General features: G+C 34.4%; 1 protein-coding gene across 1 annotated transcript; it reads right to left on the reverse strand.

The window, feature by feature from the left end:
• Window positions 1–963: 963 nt before the first annotated feature.
• On the reverse strand, window positions 964–8,840 carry LOC311095489 (zinc-binding protein A33-like). Its single transcript, XM_084134023.1, has 6 exons — window positions 8,302–8,840; window positions 7,630–7,725; window positions 7,287–7,517; window positions 7,147–7,169; window positions 6,947–7,065; window positions 964–3,068 (listed from the first exon to the last, which is right to left on the reverse strand). The coding sequence occupies exons 1-6, from the start codon at window positions 8,692–8,694 to the stop codon at window positions 2,524–2,526; spliced, it is 1,407 nt and encodes a 468-aa protein (XP_083990149.1). The 5' UTR covers window positions 8,695–8,840; the 3' UTR covers window positions 964–2,523.
• Between the last annotated feature and the right edge of the window lie 7,738 nt (window positions 8,841–16,578).

Below are 16,578 nucleotides of genomic sequence, written 5' to 3' on the forward strand. Positions count from 1 at the left end.
TGGCACCGAGGATGAAGACATTTTTATGGTATGTTGGTCTTAAGGGCCCACATCAACCTAGCCCATAATCGATTGTCAAAGTTTTTTTTTTTTTTTCGTCATCTGAATTTTTCGTCAACGATACCAGGGACACCGAAACACCGGGGAACATGAAATTTGGTGGGCATGTAGCCCCACTAGACTTTTACGGAAAAATTTCGTTTGGTCCCCGGGGGCCACTCCCCCCCCTCGCTAGGCCCCCCCAAACCCAAAAAATGCAGTTTTTCCTAAATAACTACCTGAACCGTGGCACAGAGGATGAAGACATTTTTATGGTATGTTGGTCTTAAGGGCCCACATCAACCTAGCCCATAATCGACTGTCAAAGTTTTTTTTTTTTTTTTTTTTCGTCATCTGAATTTTTCGTCAACGATACCAGGGACACCGAAACACCGGGGAACATGAAATTTGGTGGGCATGTAGCCCCACTAGACTTTTACGGAAAAAATTTCGTTTGGTCCCCGAGGGCCACTCCCCCCCCTCGCTGGGCCCCCCCAAACCCAAAAAATGCAGTTTTTCCTAAATAACTACCTGAACCGTGGCACCGAGGATGAAGACATTTTTATGGTATGTTGGTCTTAAGGGCCCACATCAACCTAGCCCATAATCGATTGTCAAATTTTTTTTTTTTTTTCGTCATCTGAATTTTTCGTCAACGATACCAGGGACACCGAAACACCGGGGAACATGAAATTTGGTGGGCATGTAGCTCCACTAGACTTTTACGGAAAAATTTTGTTTGGTCCCCGGGGGCCACTCCCCCCCCTCGCTAGCCCCCCCAAACCCAAAAAATGCAGTTTTTCCTAAATAACTACCTGAACCGTGGCACCGAGGATGAAGACTTTTTTATGGTATGTTGGTCTTAAGGGCCCACATCAACCTAGCCCATAATCGATTGTCAAATTTTTTTTTTTTTTTCGTCATCTGAATTTTTCGTCAACGATACCAGGGACACCGAAACACCGGGGAACATGAAATTTGGTGGGCATGTAGCTCCACTAGACTTTTACGGAAAAATTTTGTTTGGTCCCCGGGGGCCACTCCCCCCCCTCGCTAGCCCCCCCCCAAACCCAAAAAATTCAGTTTTTCCTAAATAACTACCTGAACCGTGGCACAGAGGATGAAGACATTTTTATGGTATGTTGGTCTTAAGGGCCCACATCAACCTAGCCCATAATCGATTGTCAAAGTTTTTTTTTTTTTTTTTTTTCGTCATCTGAATTTTTTGTCAACGATACCAGGGACACCGAAACACCGGGGAACATGAAATTTGGTGGGCATGTAGCCCCACTAGACTTTTACGGAAAAATTTCGTTTGGTCCCCGAGGGCCACTCCCCCTCCTCGCTGGGCCCCCCCAAACCCAAAAAATGCAGTTTTTCCTAAATAACTACCTGAACCGTGGCACCGAGGATGAAGAAATTTTTATGGTATGTTGCTCTTAAGGGCCCACATCAACCTAGCCCATAATCACTCATTTGTGATTTGCGCCCCTCCCATAAAAAATGAAAATGCAATATTATTCTGCTTTAATTGCCTCTATCTTCAGTTGAGATGTTCATAACTGCACCATATTTCATGTGTATGATTAACTTGACATCCTCTGGGGGTATGCTAAGTTTCGTAGAATTTCATCCATGGGGGGGTATAAAATAAATTCATTTATGTGTACATTTAGTGACTGTACACTCATCGGCCTGTAGATGGTGGTGTTGAGCGAAGGGTTGCTGGTTTAGGATGATACTGTCACTAAGGTTGCCAACTTATTTTTGTGGAAAGCCAGTGCAGGCCTGAGCGGCGGTCATATTTTGTACCGCCATGCGGTACATCTAGTTACTTTGGGATTTGTGATTTACAGTACAGTAGAATTTTTCTTTATCAAATATTACATGCACAAATAAAAAAAATGTAGTACACACACACACACACACACACACACACACACAATTATTACATAATAATTTATCCAATTGACTCTAATATGCAGAATCAGAAAACAGGAAAAAAATAGTATTTGCTTTATAGACCAAACCTGAGAAAACGATCACCATCTTTGATATCACCATCTTGTAAAAAAAAATTGAAAACATTTTTAATTTTGAAGCCTTGCCAACAGAACAAAAGTCTGTTAACAAAGACTGCATCATTTAATAGTTAAATGGCCCTGGGATAAAAGAAATTGGAGAAGAAAAGAGTTTCAATGGGGATATTTTTGTCCTTAAGGTCCTGAGTGTAAATATTTTGTGTGCCCAGTGATTTATGAAAGGAAATGAGGGTGAAATAAGAAAATTCCAATAAAAATACAATTTAAAATTAAACTAAAATTAAAACCTGAAAGAGACAAACATGTCCTTAAGGAAACACAAGGGTTAATTTGGTTCTAAACTTTACATTGAAGTGTGATTGATCAATGAGACCCTTTGATTACAGTGTTATTATTGAAGCATAATTTGCAAAACTGTATTAATCTAGAAGCAGAATCAGATTTAACTGTGATTTTCTGCTGTAATAAACAGTTTAACTGGTAAGATCCTCAGAGGAGAAGTTTTGCAGGCATTAGATAAGAATGGAAAGACAGTCTCTGTGAAGGATGTCCTGAATGTGCGCAGACAGTCTTTAGTTACAGGATCAGAGAATGACACTGTTTTTCTGTCATAGTCCAGCTGAACTCTCACACGCTGAAGCTTCTGTTTAACAGTAAAGACAGTGTAGCGTTGCTCTGGGGATTGTGAGCTGTATTTGCTGTCCATGTACCCTACACACCAGACATTAGAGTCAAAGAAATCCAGTCCCTTCCTTTGGTTTGATGCTGTTGTTATTCCAAGAATCCAGCGTGTATTGTCTCCAACCTCCACATCCCAGCAGTGTGTTCCTGAGTTAAAGCCCTCAGATCCCAGGACACAGGGATAACTGTCAAACCTCTCTGGATTATCAGGAAGTGTTTTATCTCCATCACTGAACGACACTCTGGTCAGATCAGCAGAGAGTGTGAGACGAGATTCTGCTGTGTTTGGATCCAGAGTCAATGGAGCTGCAAAAAATAATAATAATAATAATAATAATAATTATTATTATTATTATTATTATTATTATCATTATTATTTAACAGTTTAATTTATTTATTTTTCAGTTTGATTTGATTTATTTAATAATATTAGTGCTTCAACTTATTTCAGTTTATATTGTCAAGGCAACATTTCCAGTTTTTATGTTCTATCTATCTATCTATCTATCTATCTATCTATCTATCTATCTATCTATCTATCTATCTATCTATCTATCTATCTATCTATCTATCTATCTATCTATCTGTCTGTCTGTCTGTCTGTATAGTATATAAAATATATGCTGAAATAAAGCTGATATAATGTCAGTGTCAAGGATGCATAAAAAAAATTTATATGATAAATATTACAGGAAAATCTGAATCAATATTGTGTCCCATATAAAAAGATCTATTATAGAACCTTAGAATAATTCTGAAAAAACATACTTCCCAAATCTGGTATGACAGCCTCTTAAATGTCAGAACTATGATAACCATGTACTGTATATCATACGCTACTTAATGCATTTTTTAGTAAAGCAAGAATATATATATATATATATATATATATATATACGATGATAAATATGATCAACCTGCAGTGTCCCACTTTCATCATGCTATCATAACAGTGGTCTCTCAGCAGAGGTGGAAAGAGTAATAAAATATTCTACTCAAGTATTTGCTCAGAGTAAAAGTTACTGATTTCCTTTTTCACAGCGGGGGTGTGGTGGGGACTCTCCTGTGTGGGGTCGTAACGGATGAGATTTTCACAGTATGACAACATCTCCGAAAATATCACGGTTTCTGGTATTAATCAAATATTAAATAAATAAACAGTATTATTAAATTATGTTTATTATCATCATCATTTAAAATGACAGTTAAATGAATGAAAACAGGTTTTTTTGGTTGAACAATTTTTTTTATTAAAAACAAACTTTATTATAACAAACTCGAAACCATTTGTGTGTTTTGTTTATTAAAATTTTAATAAAACATGTCTAATAAACTAAATTCAATAATTGACTATGAATTAGAGTAACAACTTATTTTTTAAATAATGAATTAAAATGTTTAAGAATAATAGAATCCTGAAATGTATTTTATGTATTAAAATGTATTTTATTCAGAAAATCAATGTTTCTTTTTATGATTTAATTCAAATATATTATCAAAACCAGTGGTAATCAAATGAAAACTTAAAACTTTATCCTTTTATTTTTTGGGGAAGTGCTGCAAAACAGATTTACTAAATTAAACCATGGACCAAAAAATAATAATATATTCTTTAAATAATGTTTAAATAAATTGTATTATTATTGTTGTTGTTATTATTATTTTGAGAAGTACCTTATATTACAGGCCTACAACAGTAATATATTTATGTCATAATTTCTCCTAGTTAAACTTTTATTTTGACGGGTTGTAGTGAATGTTTCAGAGAGTATTTGACTGATTTTCTCCAATAAAATGATGAAAATGCTCATTAGCCGTTCTCTCAGTGCAGCTCTGGAAATGTTCATGTATTAATGTCCTCGTATTGTTTATGAGACGCTGAAAACACCATGAGTGCTTGACGAAGCAGCACATCTCATTCACACAGAGACATGCAGAACAAGCAGATTATATATTTACATAGCAGTCTTTTTGCTTTAATATTCACAGACATTGGATTTATTGCACAGCTCTACTTTCGATTTATTCATCCATCAGTTTGTGTGTTTTACGTGACATCTGCTCTTATGTAAATGCCATTTTCATGACTGGATTCTGGAATTCCCTCTGAATCATGGAAATCATTCGGCCTTAAGTTATAAACGGGACATGGGTCATTACTGGGATTCGGTAATATTTCAACTTGGATTTTTTTTTCTTTTTTAACTACATATAAATCATTTTCTAAGTAGCCCACATCATTAGGCACATATTAAACCATATTAAAAAAAAAATCATATTTTCCCACCTCAGGCATTTTAGACCTTTTATTAATTTCATTGTTTTTACACCTTTTAATTCTCAAGCCCGTAATGGACAAAATGGACTTGATTTAAAGAGGATTTTACACAAAACCTGCTATAAAACAAACATCTACCCATAGTCCCAAAGTTACGCCACTGCATCTACCTACTGCTCAAATGTAACATTTATGATACTTTTCACATTTTTGGGATACTGAAGTTATAAATAAACAAATTGTATGTCTGTGGTCTCTTTATTTTTATAAAAAATATTGTAAATTTAGATGTTTAACTAAAACCACAATTGTATTGTGTTAGTCCTTCACATGTCAGTTGGTAATCAGCAAGAAATGCCTTCATTTTTAAATGCCTTCCCTATTTTTTCCAAAAATATTAATGTGACAAGGTTGAAAATAGTGTGATGGGGTTAAAGACTGTAACCGGTTTGAAGGGAGGCATTGTCTTCAATTTTCTTTCTTTTTTTCTTTCTCATATTGTGCCCTTCTTTCTGGATCAACATTTCTGCATATATAACACTGTCTTTCTGCTGCTGATGTGACGGCCATTTCTGAGATAAGAAGCTTGTCAGTGTTTAAGTGGACACATTACATCAGATATTCTTTAAAATAAATACTCTATTACGGAATTATGAGTTGCCATGAATTTGGTAAGTATATCTTTGCTGAAACATGACTATTTTATATATATATATATTTTTTTAATTAAAATTATCCATAAATTAAGTGAAAAACTCAACCCTGGTTTTCTGCACAAAATGGCCACTGCTCGTCTTGTAGTGTAGGAGAGTAGACCATATATGGCAGCAATGAAACAAGTACATTGTATATACTTATGGATTAAAATAAAATTTTGAAAAATAATAATTTTCCATCTTCATTTTTATGTGATGGGGTTGAGTTGTTAAGGTGGACAGTGCCTTGACTATAATAGGCCTCAAAAATATTAATAAAAAAAAGTATGATACTACTTACCATCTTATGCAACACTGTTAAAAAGACCTGAATGATGTAATTTCTGGTCAATTATGTCACATATGAGTGGAGTCTAAATTATTATAGGCATTATAGGCGGAGAATAGTTGGCGTGACGGGGTTGAGTTCAGACTAAGGGACATCACTTTATAGTCTGTTTTTTATCAAATATCTTGCATTTATTTCAAATAAATTAAAAATTCACAAGAAAGTAATACAAAAAAATACTTACAACATTTGCCAACAAAATTTGACGCGTGTAAAATTTGTTAAATATTTTCCAAATACAAATTCAGTGAAGTACCAGAGAAGGGACCTGACAAAATTAGTTTACAATAGAAATAAGTCATTATTTTATGATAAAAAATATTTAAATGCAATTTTTTTTTTTTTTTCATTGTGGAAAGCTTTTAATATTTAATTTTGGTGAACCACCACTTTAAAAGTCTGGGGGATTGAAATATTACCGAATCCCAGAAATGATCCACATCCCTTTATCTGCACAGAGCGATGGTGTTCTGTGTTTCCTCTTTTTGCGTCCACATTTTCTGCAAATTGGATATCTATCCTCGAGGACAACCACACGTTTTTTTCTAGATCCAAATTATTTCCACACTGGCCATGGTTCGCTTCATAAGAATTTGACGGCTCGCTTTCAGCTGGGTCTGCATCACTTTTATTTACTCATTAACAGATATGATTTAAAATGTAGCGAAGTACAATACTTAAACCATGAGGAATAGACTTTTCATTATGAGTTCGCTGTATGATCTGATGATTTTCTGAAATGCAGTTCAGATTCACTTAGTAATTCAAGTGATTATTACAAATATGTCTATCAAATGTTGATGTTGTGTGTGTTTATATCTGAGCTATCTTCTGCACTGGTGTCAAATCTGCTGAGACTCACTGTGTTGGACAGTTTCCAGCATCTTCTTCCAGACTCTGAACGGCAGGTTACCCAGATAACGCGACACATGAATCAAAGCTCCAGAACTCATCCGTGGATCCGGCTGTGAGATCTGGACTCTGAGGAACATTCAGGAGTCAGAACTGCAGTGAATTTGAGTTCAGATCCACTGAGAGAAGAGATACGAGCAGCTCACTCACCTTTCCATCGAGGCCTTAAAGTTCTGGAAAATATAGAGTTTGAAAACATTTTAATATCTTATCAAACACTCTCATTGTCAATGAGTCTCTCTATACAAGTTGTTTTCTGCACAAAGAATAAATCCAGATTGATTTGTCACCTTTAGAAACGAGACGTCATTGTCTTTCATCATCTCCTCCATGTCTCTGATTGTGTGTGAAAGAGCTGAGATGTGTGTGTTCATCTCCTCCAGCTTCTCCTTCATCCTCTGCTTCTTCTGCTCCTCTTCCTCTCTCAGTGCAGTGATTGTAGCTTCTTCTTCGTCTCTGAGAAACTGATGAAGCTTCTCAAACTCTTCTTTAATCTGACGCTCTGTGTGCTCAGCTTGAGACTGAAATCAAATCACATTCACTTCAGTCAGCGCTGTATGAACACACACTCCACTAATGTCAATAATACACTCTGTGTGTGAATGTTGAGTATTTAACTCTTTATATCCTCACCTTGATGTGTTCAATTGTTTCATCACACTCTTCTTTCATTTCTTCTCCATGTTTGAGCTTGTCTTGTAAGGACGTCAGTGCTGTATTAAATTCCTCCTACAGGTTAAGATGAAAATCTGTGAAACTTATTCAGCTCTAAGAGCTTTAAACATTGTATGTTTGAATGATTTTATTGTTATATTATTTATATGTTGAATGGGTGATTCTCATGGAAGCATTTGTGTCTGAAAATGGCAGGACATATATTTTTTAATTATATAATCTGGAAAGGATGAACGTCAATAAATCATGTTTCTACCAAACAAATGTGTTTTTTGCAATGGCCAATTCTTAATTATTATATTCACGCAGTTGCAAATACAAATACAGAAAGTGAAAGTATGTTAGTATCAGTCACTTTTTGATGTGTCTTAAATCACATATTATTATTGAAAAAATATTAATAACCCATGACATTTCTATTTTTTCAATACATGTTTTGTGCAGATGCTGTTACATTCAAGAAGATTTGAACATCAGAGGGTCGAAGATTAGTGCAGAACTTTATATCAGTAGTAAATCATAGAGATTTAGTGTGAGTAAAAATAAATACTGGTCTATTGTATACACAAATAATACTCTATGTATAACACTGTATTCAGCATATGAAATGAGAGACAAGGTTTGTCTTACCTTGTAAGATGAAAGCACTTCACTGATGGGTCTGAATGTGTGATTGGTGTGTTTCTCTGAGTCTCTGCACACTAAACACACAGGCTGTTTGTCCTCCAGACAGAAGAGTTTGAGTTTCTCACTGTGTAAACTGCAGTTCTCCTCAGATCCCGATGAACGTTTCTCCTTTCCCTCCTTCAATGAATCACACAAGTTTTTTAACGCTAGATTAATTGGAGGTTCACTTCTAGATGATCTTCTCCTGCAGACAGGACACTCCTGAGTTTCCTTAGTTTTCCAGAACTGTTGTAGACACTCTCTACAAATACTGTGACTACAGGACAGAATAACAGGAGTCTTGAAGATTTCACAGCAAACAGGACAAGAAAGCTCTTCCACAGATTTTGAATCCATTTCCTCCTCTTGTAAAAGATCCAAGTAAATAACTATTACAAACAAAATCTAATCTGCTTTCAATCAGAAATACACAAAAGCCCTAATACAATGTGTCCTCCTCTGTTCTTCACGACTCGTTTTAGCTTTCAGTAAAAATGAAATGTAGAAATAATGACTAGTCAGTTCTTGGTAGGTTTTGTAAGAGGGTGGAGTTTCTGACGATCTTTTGGAGCCTCTGGGGCTGGTTGCATAAACCACTGAAACTAGTCTAACAAGCTAGTAATTATTTTGTATTTTTTTAAGACTTCATAACTTTTCAAAGTCAGTTATATATATGTACACCAGCTGGAGTGCCCATGATCTCCACTAGGAGGAAACACCTCCCGATTCTTGTCAGGACTTGTGCTATTTTATCATGGACTACATTTCCCATAACCCACTGCCTTGACCCATTATGTTTGCTTACATTCTGCTGTGTCTCAGTACCTTGTTAATATTGTCTATAAGCCCTGTGTGTGCTGTCATTCTTTGCAAAAGTTTTGGATGTTGTTACTCTGCATTTCTAAGTGTTATTCTGGTTTCATGTGTCTTGTTTTTGTTTTTTTGATTCTCTGCCTGTTTTCTGGATTCTGGATACCCTTTTTGCCTGTGTTTTAGTGATGGTGAAGTGAAGCATTATGAACCAGCGAAGCTTTCAACACAATTGTATCAGAAAAAGGTTCATTACTCGAAGCTTTTCAAATCACAGCTTGACGAGGACCTCTGCTGGTGAAAGTGAAGGAAAGTGTGTGTCGCAAAATGTTTCACATCCAAATGCATTAATCTTGGAAGCAAAAATGAATGAATGGATGGATAGATGAATAAATTAATTAATCAATATATTAAATAGCCTACATGACAACAATCTGTTGCATTGCATACTCATAGTAACTCAAAACAATAAAGACAACATTTAGTATCGTGGATGTGGACATTTTTCCTGTTTGTAAACCAACAAAACTCATGAATAGAGGGAGTAAATAAATGCAGGTGCTGCACACAAAGACACACCAGTGTAGTTCTCTGGCACATGTCGTACATCACCAGTAGGGGGCAATCCTGTTTCTTTCTCAGTTATGAATGAACTGAAGACAATAATAGGCAAAGGATGTGTTTTGACAGCATATTGACAGCAAGCGACAGAGCGCATAAACCACATTTTATATTGTATTGTAGGCTATATTATTTATGTACATCTCAAATAGAAATAAAATATTAATAAATCAGTTATTACTGGTTTTTACATGCTTGTCATGGGTGTTTCAATATTACTGTAGTGCTTATATTGTGTTAAGTTAATAGGATTATTTAAAATTTAGTCTGGTGAACACTACTAAGAACATAAAACAGTCTTACAATAACTTTTTTGGTTAACTTATAAGTGCAAATATCCCGTCACATTATAGCAACCTTATTTAACATAAAATTACATTGCATTTTACTGTCCGTCTTTGCCACACAAATTTGCAAGGAAATTCGTCACCATGGGTGTTAAAATGATCACTTTCCAGGAGAACATACAGGTCCAGCTTTGCTAGTGTTAAAACAACACTGAAGAAAGTGTTTATTATACAAACACTGTGTTAGTGTTTCATTTTAATCACTCAAGGTGTTGAGAAATTATTACTTGTAAGTATACACATTTAACACTTTATGGTTATTAATCCCACACACCCAGTGTACTTTTTAATGTTGATTTAATGTAAATAATGTAAATACTTCTTTTAAAATGTTAATGCATATGAAATTTAAAACATAAATAGATGTTTTTCCAAAAACCAAGTGACTATGAATTTATTTGAACATTTATTGATATTTTAATCATCAAAAATACAATTGAATAAAACAGCTCTGTTAGTCTCCAATGCAATAACATCTTAACACTGTTTGAGATGAAAATACACATTCGTTATGATAACTATTTCTTTGCTAATATAAATCTCTACTGAGTTTCAAACTTGTTAATTTTTCATAACTATGTAGAAAAATGAGTCAGCACCATAGGACATCTGTACATGTTGATGCTTTGTCAAATAATCTGCATGGACATTTTCAATAGAAGTTGACTCAAAGTCTTTTAACAAGTAAACATACACTGCAATAACATCTTTAAATTGAAAATACAACAATAATTTAACATGTCGTCTTTAAATCATCAATGTTAAACAGTGTCTGGTTTAAAAATACACATTCATTCTTATAAAATATACTATTCCAGGCTAAATAATCACATAAATCTCTACAGTGTTTCATAGGACATCTGTACATAAAACAAAGAAATATTCCTTAAGTTGTCCTTGTTCACTATCCATACATGTTGAGATGCTTTGTCAAATAATCTGTAGGCATGGACTTGTTCAATAAACGTCGACTCGTAGTCTTTTAACAACTAGAAAACTTGTTCTCTCAGCAATAATATATTTAGTATTTTGCTGAAAACAGGCATTTCGTCAACAATATCAGAACACACGAAAAGGCCAACTCTGTACTCCGCTCTTACCCACTTTATAGGTCGAATTTCAGTTTGAGAATCAATGCAAAGATGTTCAGAAATCTCCTCAAAATGATCCAAACACTGAAGTTTATGTCCCTTCACTGGTCCAGATTCTAGAGAATTGTAATTCATACATTCCCAGTGATAGGCCACAGCAAATTGGTGTGTTTTTTTTTCCAAAGACACAGTCAAATTTTTACATTTATTTATGCAGTTCTTGAACTTATATTGGCCTCGAACCTCATTGATCAAACATGCAACAATGGACCAATTCTCTGAATACAGCGAGGATAATGCAGCATAAAATGATGTTTAGGAATTAATTTTGGATGGGTAGAGCTCCTTAAACAGCTGATGATGGTCTTTAATGAGGTGTTTCAGAAACACAGTCATATCCTCTGAGACTGAAGGTGAGAACACAATGTTGATGATCTGCAAAAGCAACAGTAACAAATACCAATGCAGGTTTCCCTGAGGAATAACAATTTTGGAATAACTGAATGGGTTGCATATCCAGGCTTTGAAACGAGGCTGTATGTTGCTGTGGGCTATCAGGCGTCTCACATATATGCTCAACATTCGTCTCTTCAATAGAAGCTAACTCTGGAGCCTGTGTTTGATGGCTGGACGCTGCCTCCTTTTCTGCCTTATCTTCACAATGGATATAATGTAAATGCTTCTGAAAACCAGAATAGGTGGTAAACTGTAAGTTGCATCCCTCTTGTGCACAAATCAGTCTCAGCTTCTTTACTGGGTACAAGCCATGAGCTAACTTAAGGTTTGGTTTACCGGTAGGATATTTACTATGCTCAAGAAAAACTCCAGAACATAAGCTAACCTTTTCAAATTTCAGGAGGCGATCAACAGCATCTCTCACACTGATCTTGCTCTCTTCCTTCCAGAGGAATTGTTCTAGAGAACTGTCAAGTACTTTTACCTTCATTACTGTTGTCTCCGCCGTGTTTCTCAGCAGATTTCAGTAGCTGTAGCAGAAATGCAGATGGATTTAGAGTTTTTGCCTCCGGATTAACATTGGTAACATTTGAGCACAAAAAGTGTAGTCAGAAAAAAACAAAACAAATCAAAGATGTTCATAAATCATGTGCTGATCTACACTGATATGGCACTTACGATATGCCCTATTCATAACTTAACAGTGAGTCAGTGCTAACTATAGTTGTGTTAAATATGGCAGTTTAAAGTTGCAGTGAAGAAGTCAACAGATTATAAAGGGAAGCCAATCGTCAACATGGGCTATATTGAAGATTAGAGGTTTACAATATATTAAAATTTTCAAAATATCTGAAATGTGCATATCACACAGGTTTGCAGTGATTTTAACACTTTAAGTTGTGGTTAGTGAAGGACTTAGGTGGATGTATTGTAAGTGAGCGTCAGTTTATAACTGCTCCACTGGCCCATGCTTCGTTGATTTTTTAAAACTCAAGGTCACTTACATTTATATTAGTGCTTGGCAGCTTTTACAACTTTAAACAGCTTTACACAATGGCCTAAAGCATGTGCTCCCTGCATGTGTACACTAAACTCATGGAGAATCATCTAATCTGCTGTCTATTCTAAGCCAGGGATTGTCCACATTAGGTGAAGGTTGCAGCAGAGCAGCGAAAATCTAATACTTCAGCTAGCATGAATACTCACCAGACCCTTGGTGTCCAGGAAGCGAGGAAAAATGTGAAAGATGGATGTGGACTTCTTCTTCTTGTACTCCTTTACAATCTCCTGATGGTACTGGAAAAGTTTATTTCATCTTCCAGAAGATATCTCGATATCAATGCTTTGTTTAAGCAGTGAGATCGCCTGTTAGCTGATCTGTAAGGCAGATATTTTCCTCCATTCTTGGACCACAAGTTTTCTCATTTGATCGAGAGGGTATTTTACAACTAGAGTTTCTCTGAACCTTCTTTAGGCGATTCATAATAAAAACCTGCGCCTATCTGTGTGTCATAGTATTGTTCCTGATAAAGAGACAAATTTGGGTAAAACAAACACATTAAAAAAAAGGGTAACACTTTAAAATACGGATCCTTCGTTAATGAATAACTACACAGGAACAAATGAGTAACACAATATTAACAATCTAGTAACTACAGTTAACTAACAAGTAACTCTGATTAACGAATTAGTAAGTAATAGCACACAGATTTAAGTGGTAGTTCACTATTAACTAATCAATAACTACTATTTTTTTTAATACTTCCCAGAGAACTACTGAATTTTTTACAGATTTAAGTGGTAGTTCACTAATAACTAATCAATAACTAAAAATTTTTAATACTTCCCAGAGAAATAATGGAAAAAATTCACAATTCATGCAAAACTTAATAACTAATGCAGGAAAAATTACTAGCACTAGATTAACATTACTGCTAGATACTGTACACTAATTATCAATATGTAGTAGCGTAGCAGACTTATGATTTGGGAAAGCTGTCAATAATTAGCCTATGCACTGCTGTCTTTTAGAGAACTATTCATAAACAAAAAATTTTTAAGAATTGTTTTTATAAATGCACTTGTCTGGAACACTTACCCTGTGGCCGATTTTCCGGCATTCCTCTGGACTGGCTTTGAATAACTAGACTCATCATGGTGAGTACTGGAACATACTGAGTCATCAGCCATCCAAATACCAGTTATTTTATTATTTAACCTACCTCTCAAAATTGTTTTTATGTTCATATGTATATATATATATATATATATATATATAAATATGTGTGTGTATATATATCCTGTGAATGATTAGATGATTCTACCCTTTCGGGTTGGCTCTTCATTAGTAACTACAGCATGGAATCATGATAACTAGTAATGACTCAAGTGTTAATGCATACTTTTATAGGACTTACAAATTATTTGGATCCGTATTCTAAAGTGAAGATCATGTTAACTAACTAGTAATGACTCAAGTGTTACTACATACCTCTATAGGAACTACTAATTATTTGGATCCGTATTCTAAAGTGAAGATCATGTTAACTAACTAGTAATGACTCAAGTGTTACTACATACCCCTATAGGAACTACTAATTATTTGGATCCGTATTCTAAAGTGAAGATCATGTTAACTAACTAGTAATGACTCAAGTGTTACTACATACTTCTATAGGAATTACTAATTACGTGTTGGACACACGCAACATATTGAAAGAGCTTGGTTAACCTACAAAAGCCAAATTTGGCGACTGAGGGGAAACAGGACAGAGCAGCTTCTAAAAGAACATCTGTCTTTTATTGAGTGGACTTACTGGCTGGGACACAAGCACAGATATGGTCCTCTAGGTCGTCTTCTGAAAGACATTAGAAGGCATTACAGCAATTAAATATTGTATGCTAGAAGACAATAAATAGTTTTTTCCAGTTCAGGCATCACATATGTGAAGTTGTTGCATTAAATGGAAATGGTACCAGACGCTTAATAAATAGTTATAAAATATATGTTTATAAAAGCTACTTTTTTCATGCCTCATGTTTAAACAAATTTTTCTAGTCATGATTTGTGCAACCAAACACAAGTCATTTCAAGCGTATGAGATATTGTTTGTGAACTTTTAAATACTATACTTTTAGAAAATTTCTTTATAAGTATGCATTAACACTTGAGCCATTACTAGTTAGTTAACATGATCTTCACTTTAGAATACGGATCCAAATAATTAGTAGTTCCTATAGAGGTATGTAGTAACACTTGAGTCATTACTAGTTAGTTAACATGATCTTCACTTTAGAATACGGATCCAAATAATTAGTAATTCCTATAGAAGTATGTAGTAACACTTGAGTAATTACTATTTATCGTGATTCCATGCTGTAGTTACGGTAAGCCAACCCGAAAGGGTAGAATCATCTAATCATTCACAGGATATACACACACACACACACACACACACACACACACATATATATATATATATATATATATATATATATATATGTATACATACATACATACATCTACATATGAGCAAAGAGACATACATAAAAACAATTTTGAGAGGTAGGTTAAATAATAAAATAACTGGTATTTGGATGGCTGATGACTCAGTATGTTCCAGTACTCACCATGATGAGTCTAGTTATTCAAAGCCAGTCCAGAGGAATGCCGGAAAATCGGCCACAGGGTAAGTGTTCCAGACAAGTGCATTTATAAAAACAATTCTTAAAAATTATTTAGTTTATGAATAGTTCTCTAAAAGACAGCAGTGCATAGGCTAATTATTGACAGCTTTCCCAAATCATAAGTCTGCTACGCTATTACATATTTATAATTAGTGTACAGTATCTAGCAGTAATGTTAATCTAGTGCTAGTAATTTGTCCTGCATTAGTTATTAATTAGTTTTGCATGAATTGTGAATTTTTTTCATTATTTCTCTGGGAAGTATTGAAAAATAGTAGTTATTGATTAGTTATTAGTGAACTACCACTTAAATCTGTAAAAAAATTCAGTAGTTCTCTGTGAAGTATTAAAAAATAGTAGTTATTGATTAGTTAATAGTGAACTACCACTTAAATCTGTGTGCTATTACTTACTAATTCGTTAATCAGAGTTACTTGTTAGTTAACTGTAGTTACTAGATTGTTAATATTGTGTTACTCATTTGTTCCTGTGTAGTTATTCATTAACGAAGGATCCGTATTTTAAAGTGTTACCAGTTATTCCAAATAAGCTCAAGTTATTATTAACACACTATGTTTCTTTATACCTCTGTAATATAATTTCTTTACACATCCTTTTAAATTGTGATATGTTTGTACATTGCTTTAACTCATAATTTAATTTATTCCACAATTTGACACCACTAACAGATAAACAGAAACTTTTCCTGGTAGTTCGAAAACTTGGAGTCTTAAAATTAGACATTCCCCTTAAATTGTAACCCCCCTCTCTTTCAAAAAACATTTTTTGTATAATGCCAGGCAATAAATTGTTTCTAACCTTGAACATAAATACAGCTGTTTGAAATTCAACCAGATCAATTAGTTTTAATACTTTAGACTGTAGAAATAATTAATTGGTATGTTTCAAATATCCTGTGTTATGAATTATTCTTATTGCTCTTTTTTGAAGTATAAATAATGATTGCAATGAATTTTGATATGTGTTTCCCCAAACCTCTACACAATAATTTAAATATGGTAACACCATTGAACAGTACAAAATGTAGCGTGATCTGTAATTCAGAATGTGCTTAGCTTTAGCCAGGATTGAAATACTTCTAGACAGTTTAGTTTGGATATATTTTATATGAGATTTCCAGCAAATCTTGTCATCTATAATCACTCCAAGGAATTTAATTTCGTATACTCTTTCTATATTAACATTTTCGATCTTTAACTGAATTGGCT

This window comes from Abramis brama (genome assembly GCF_963993115.1).
Source record: "Abramis brama genome assembly, chromosome: 13".
NCBI lineage: Eukaryota > Metazoa > Chordata > Actinopteri > Cypriniformes > Leuciscidae > Abramis > Abramis brama.

Bases quoted from the DNA above. Each gene is read 5' to 3' on its own strand.
- LOC311095489 (XM_084134023.1), bottom strand. From the start codon at position 8,694: ATGGATTCAAAATCTGTGGAAGAGCTTTCTTGTCCTGTTTGCTGTGAA. The intron at 7,518-7,629 runs GTGAGGATATAA...ATTTGATTTCAG, and splicing joins AAACAATTGAACACATCAAG to TCTCAAGCTGAGCACACAGA. The intron at 7,066-7,146 runs GTGAGTGAGCTG...AATGTTCCTCAG, and splicing joins TTTAAGGCCTCGATGGAAAG to AGTCCAGATCTCACAGCCGG.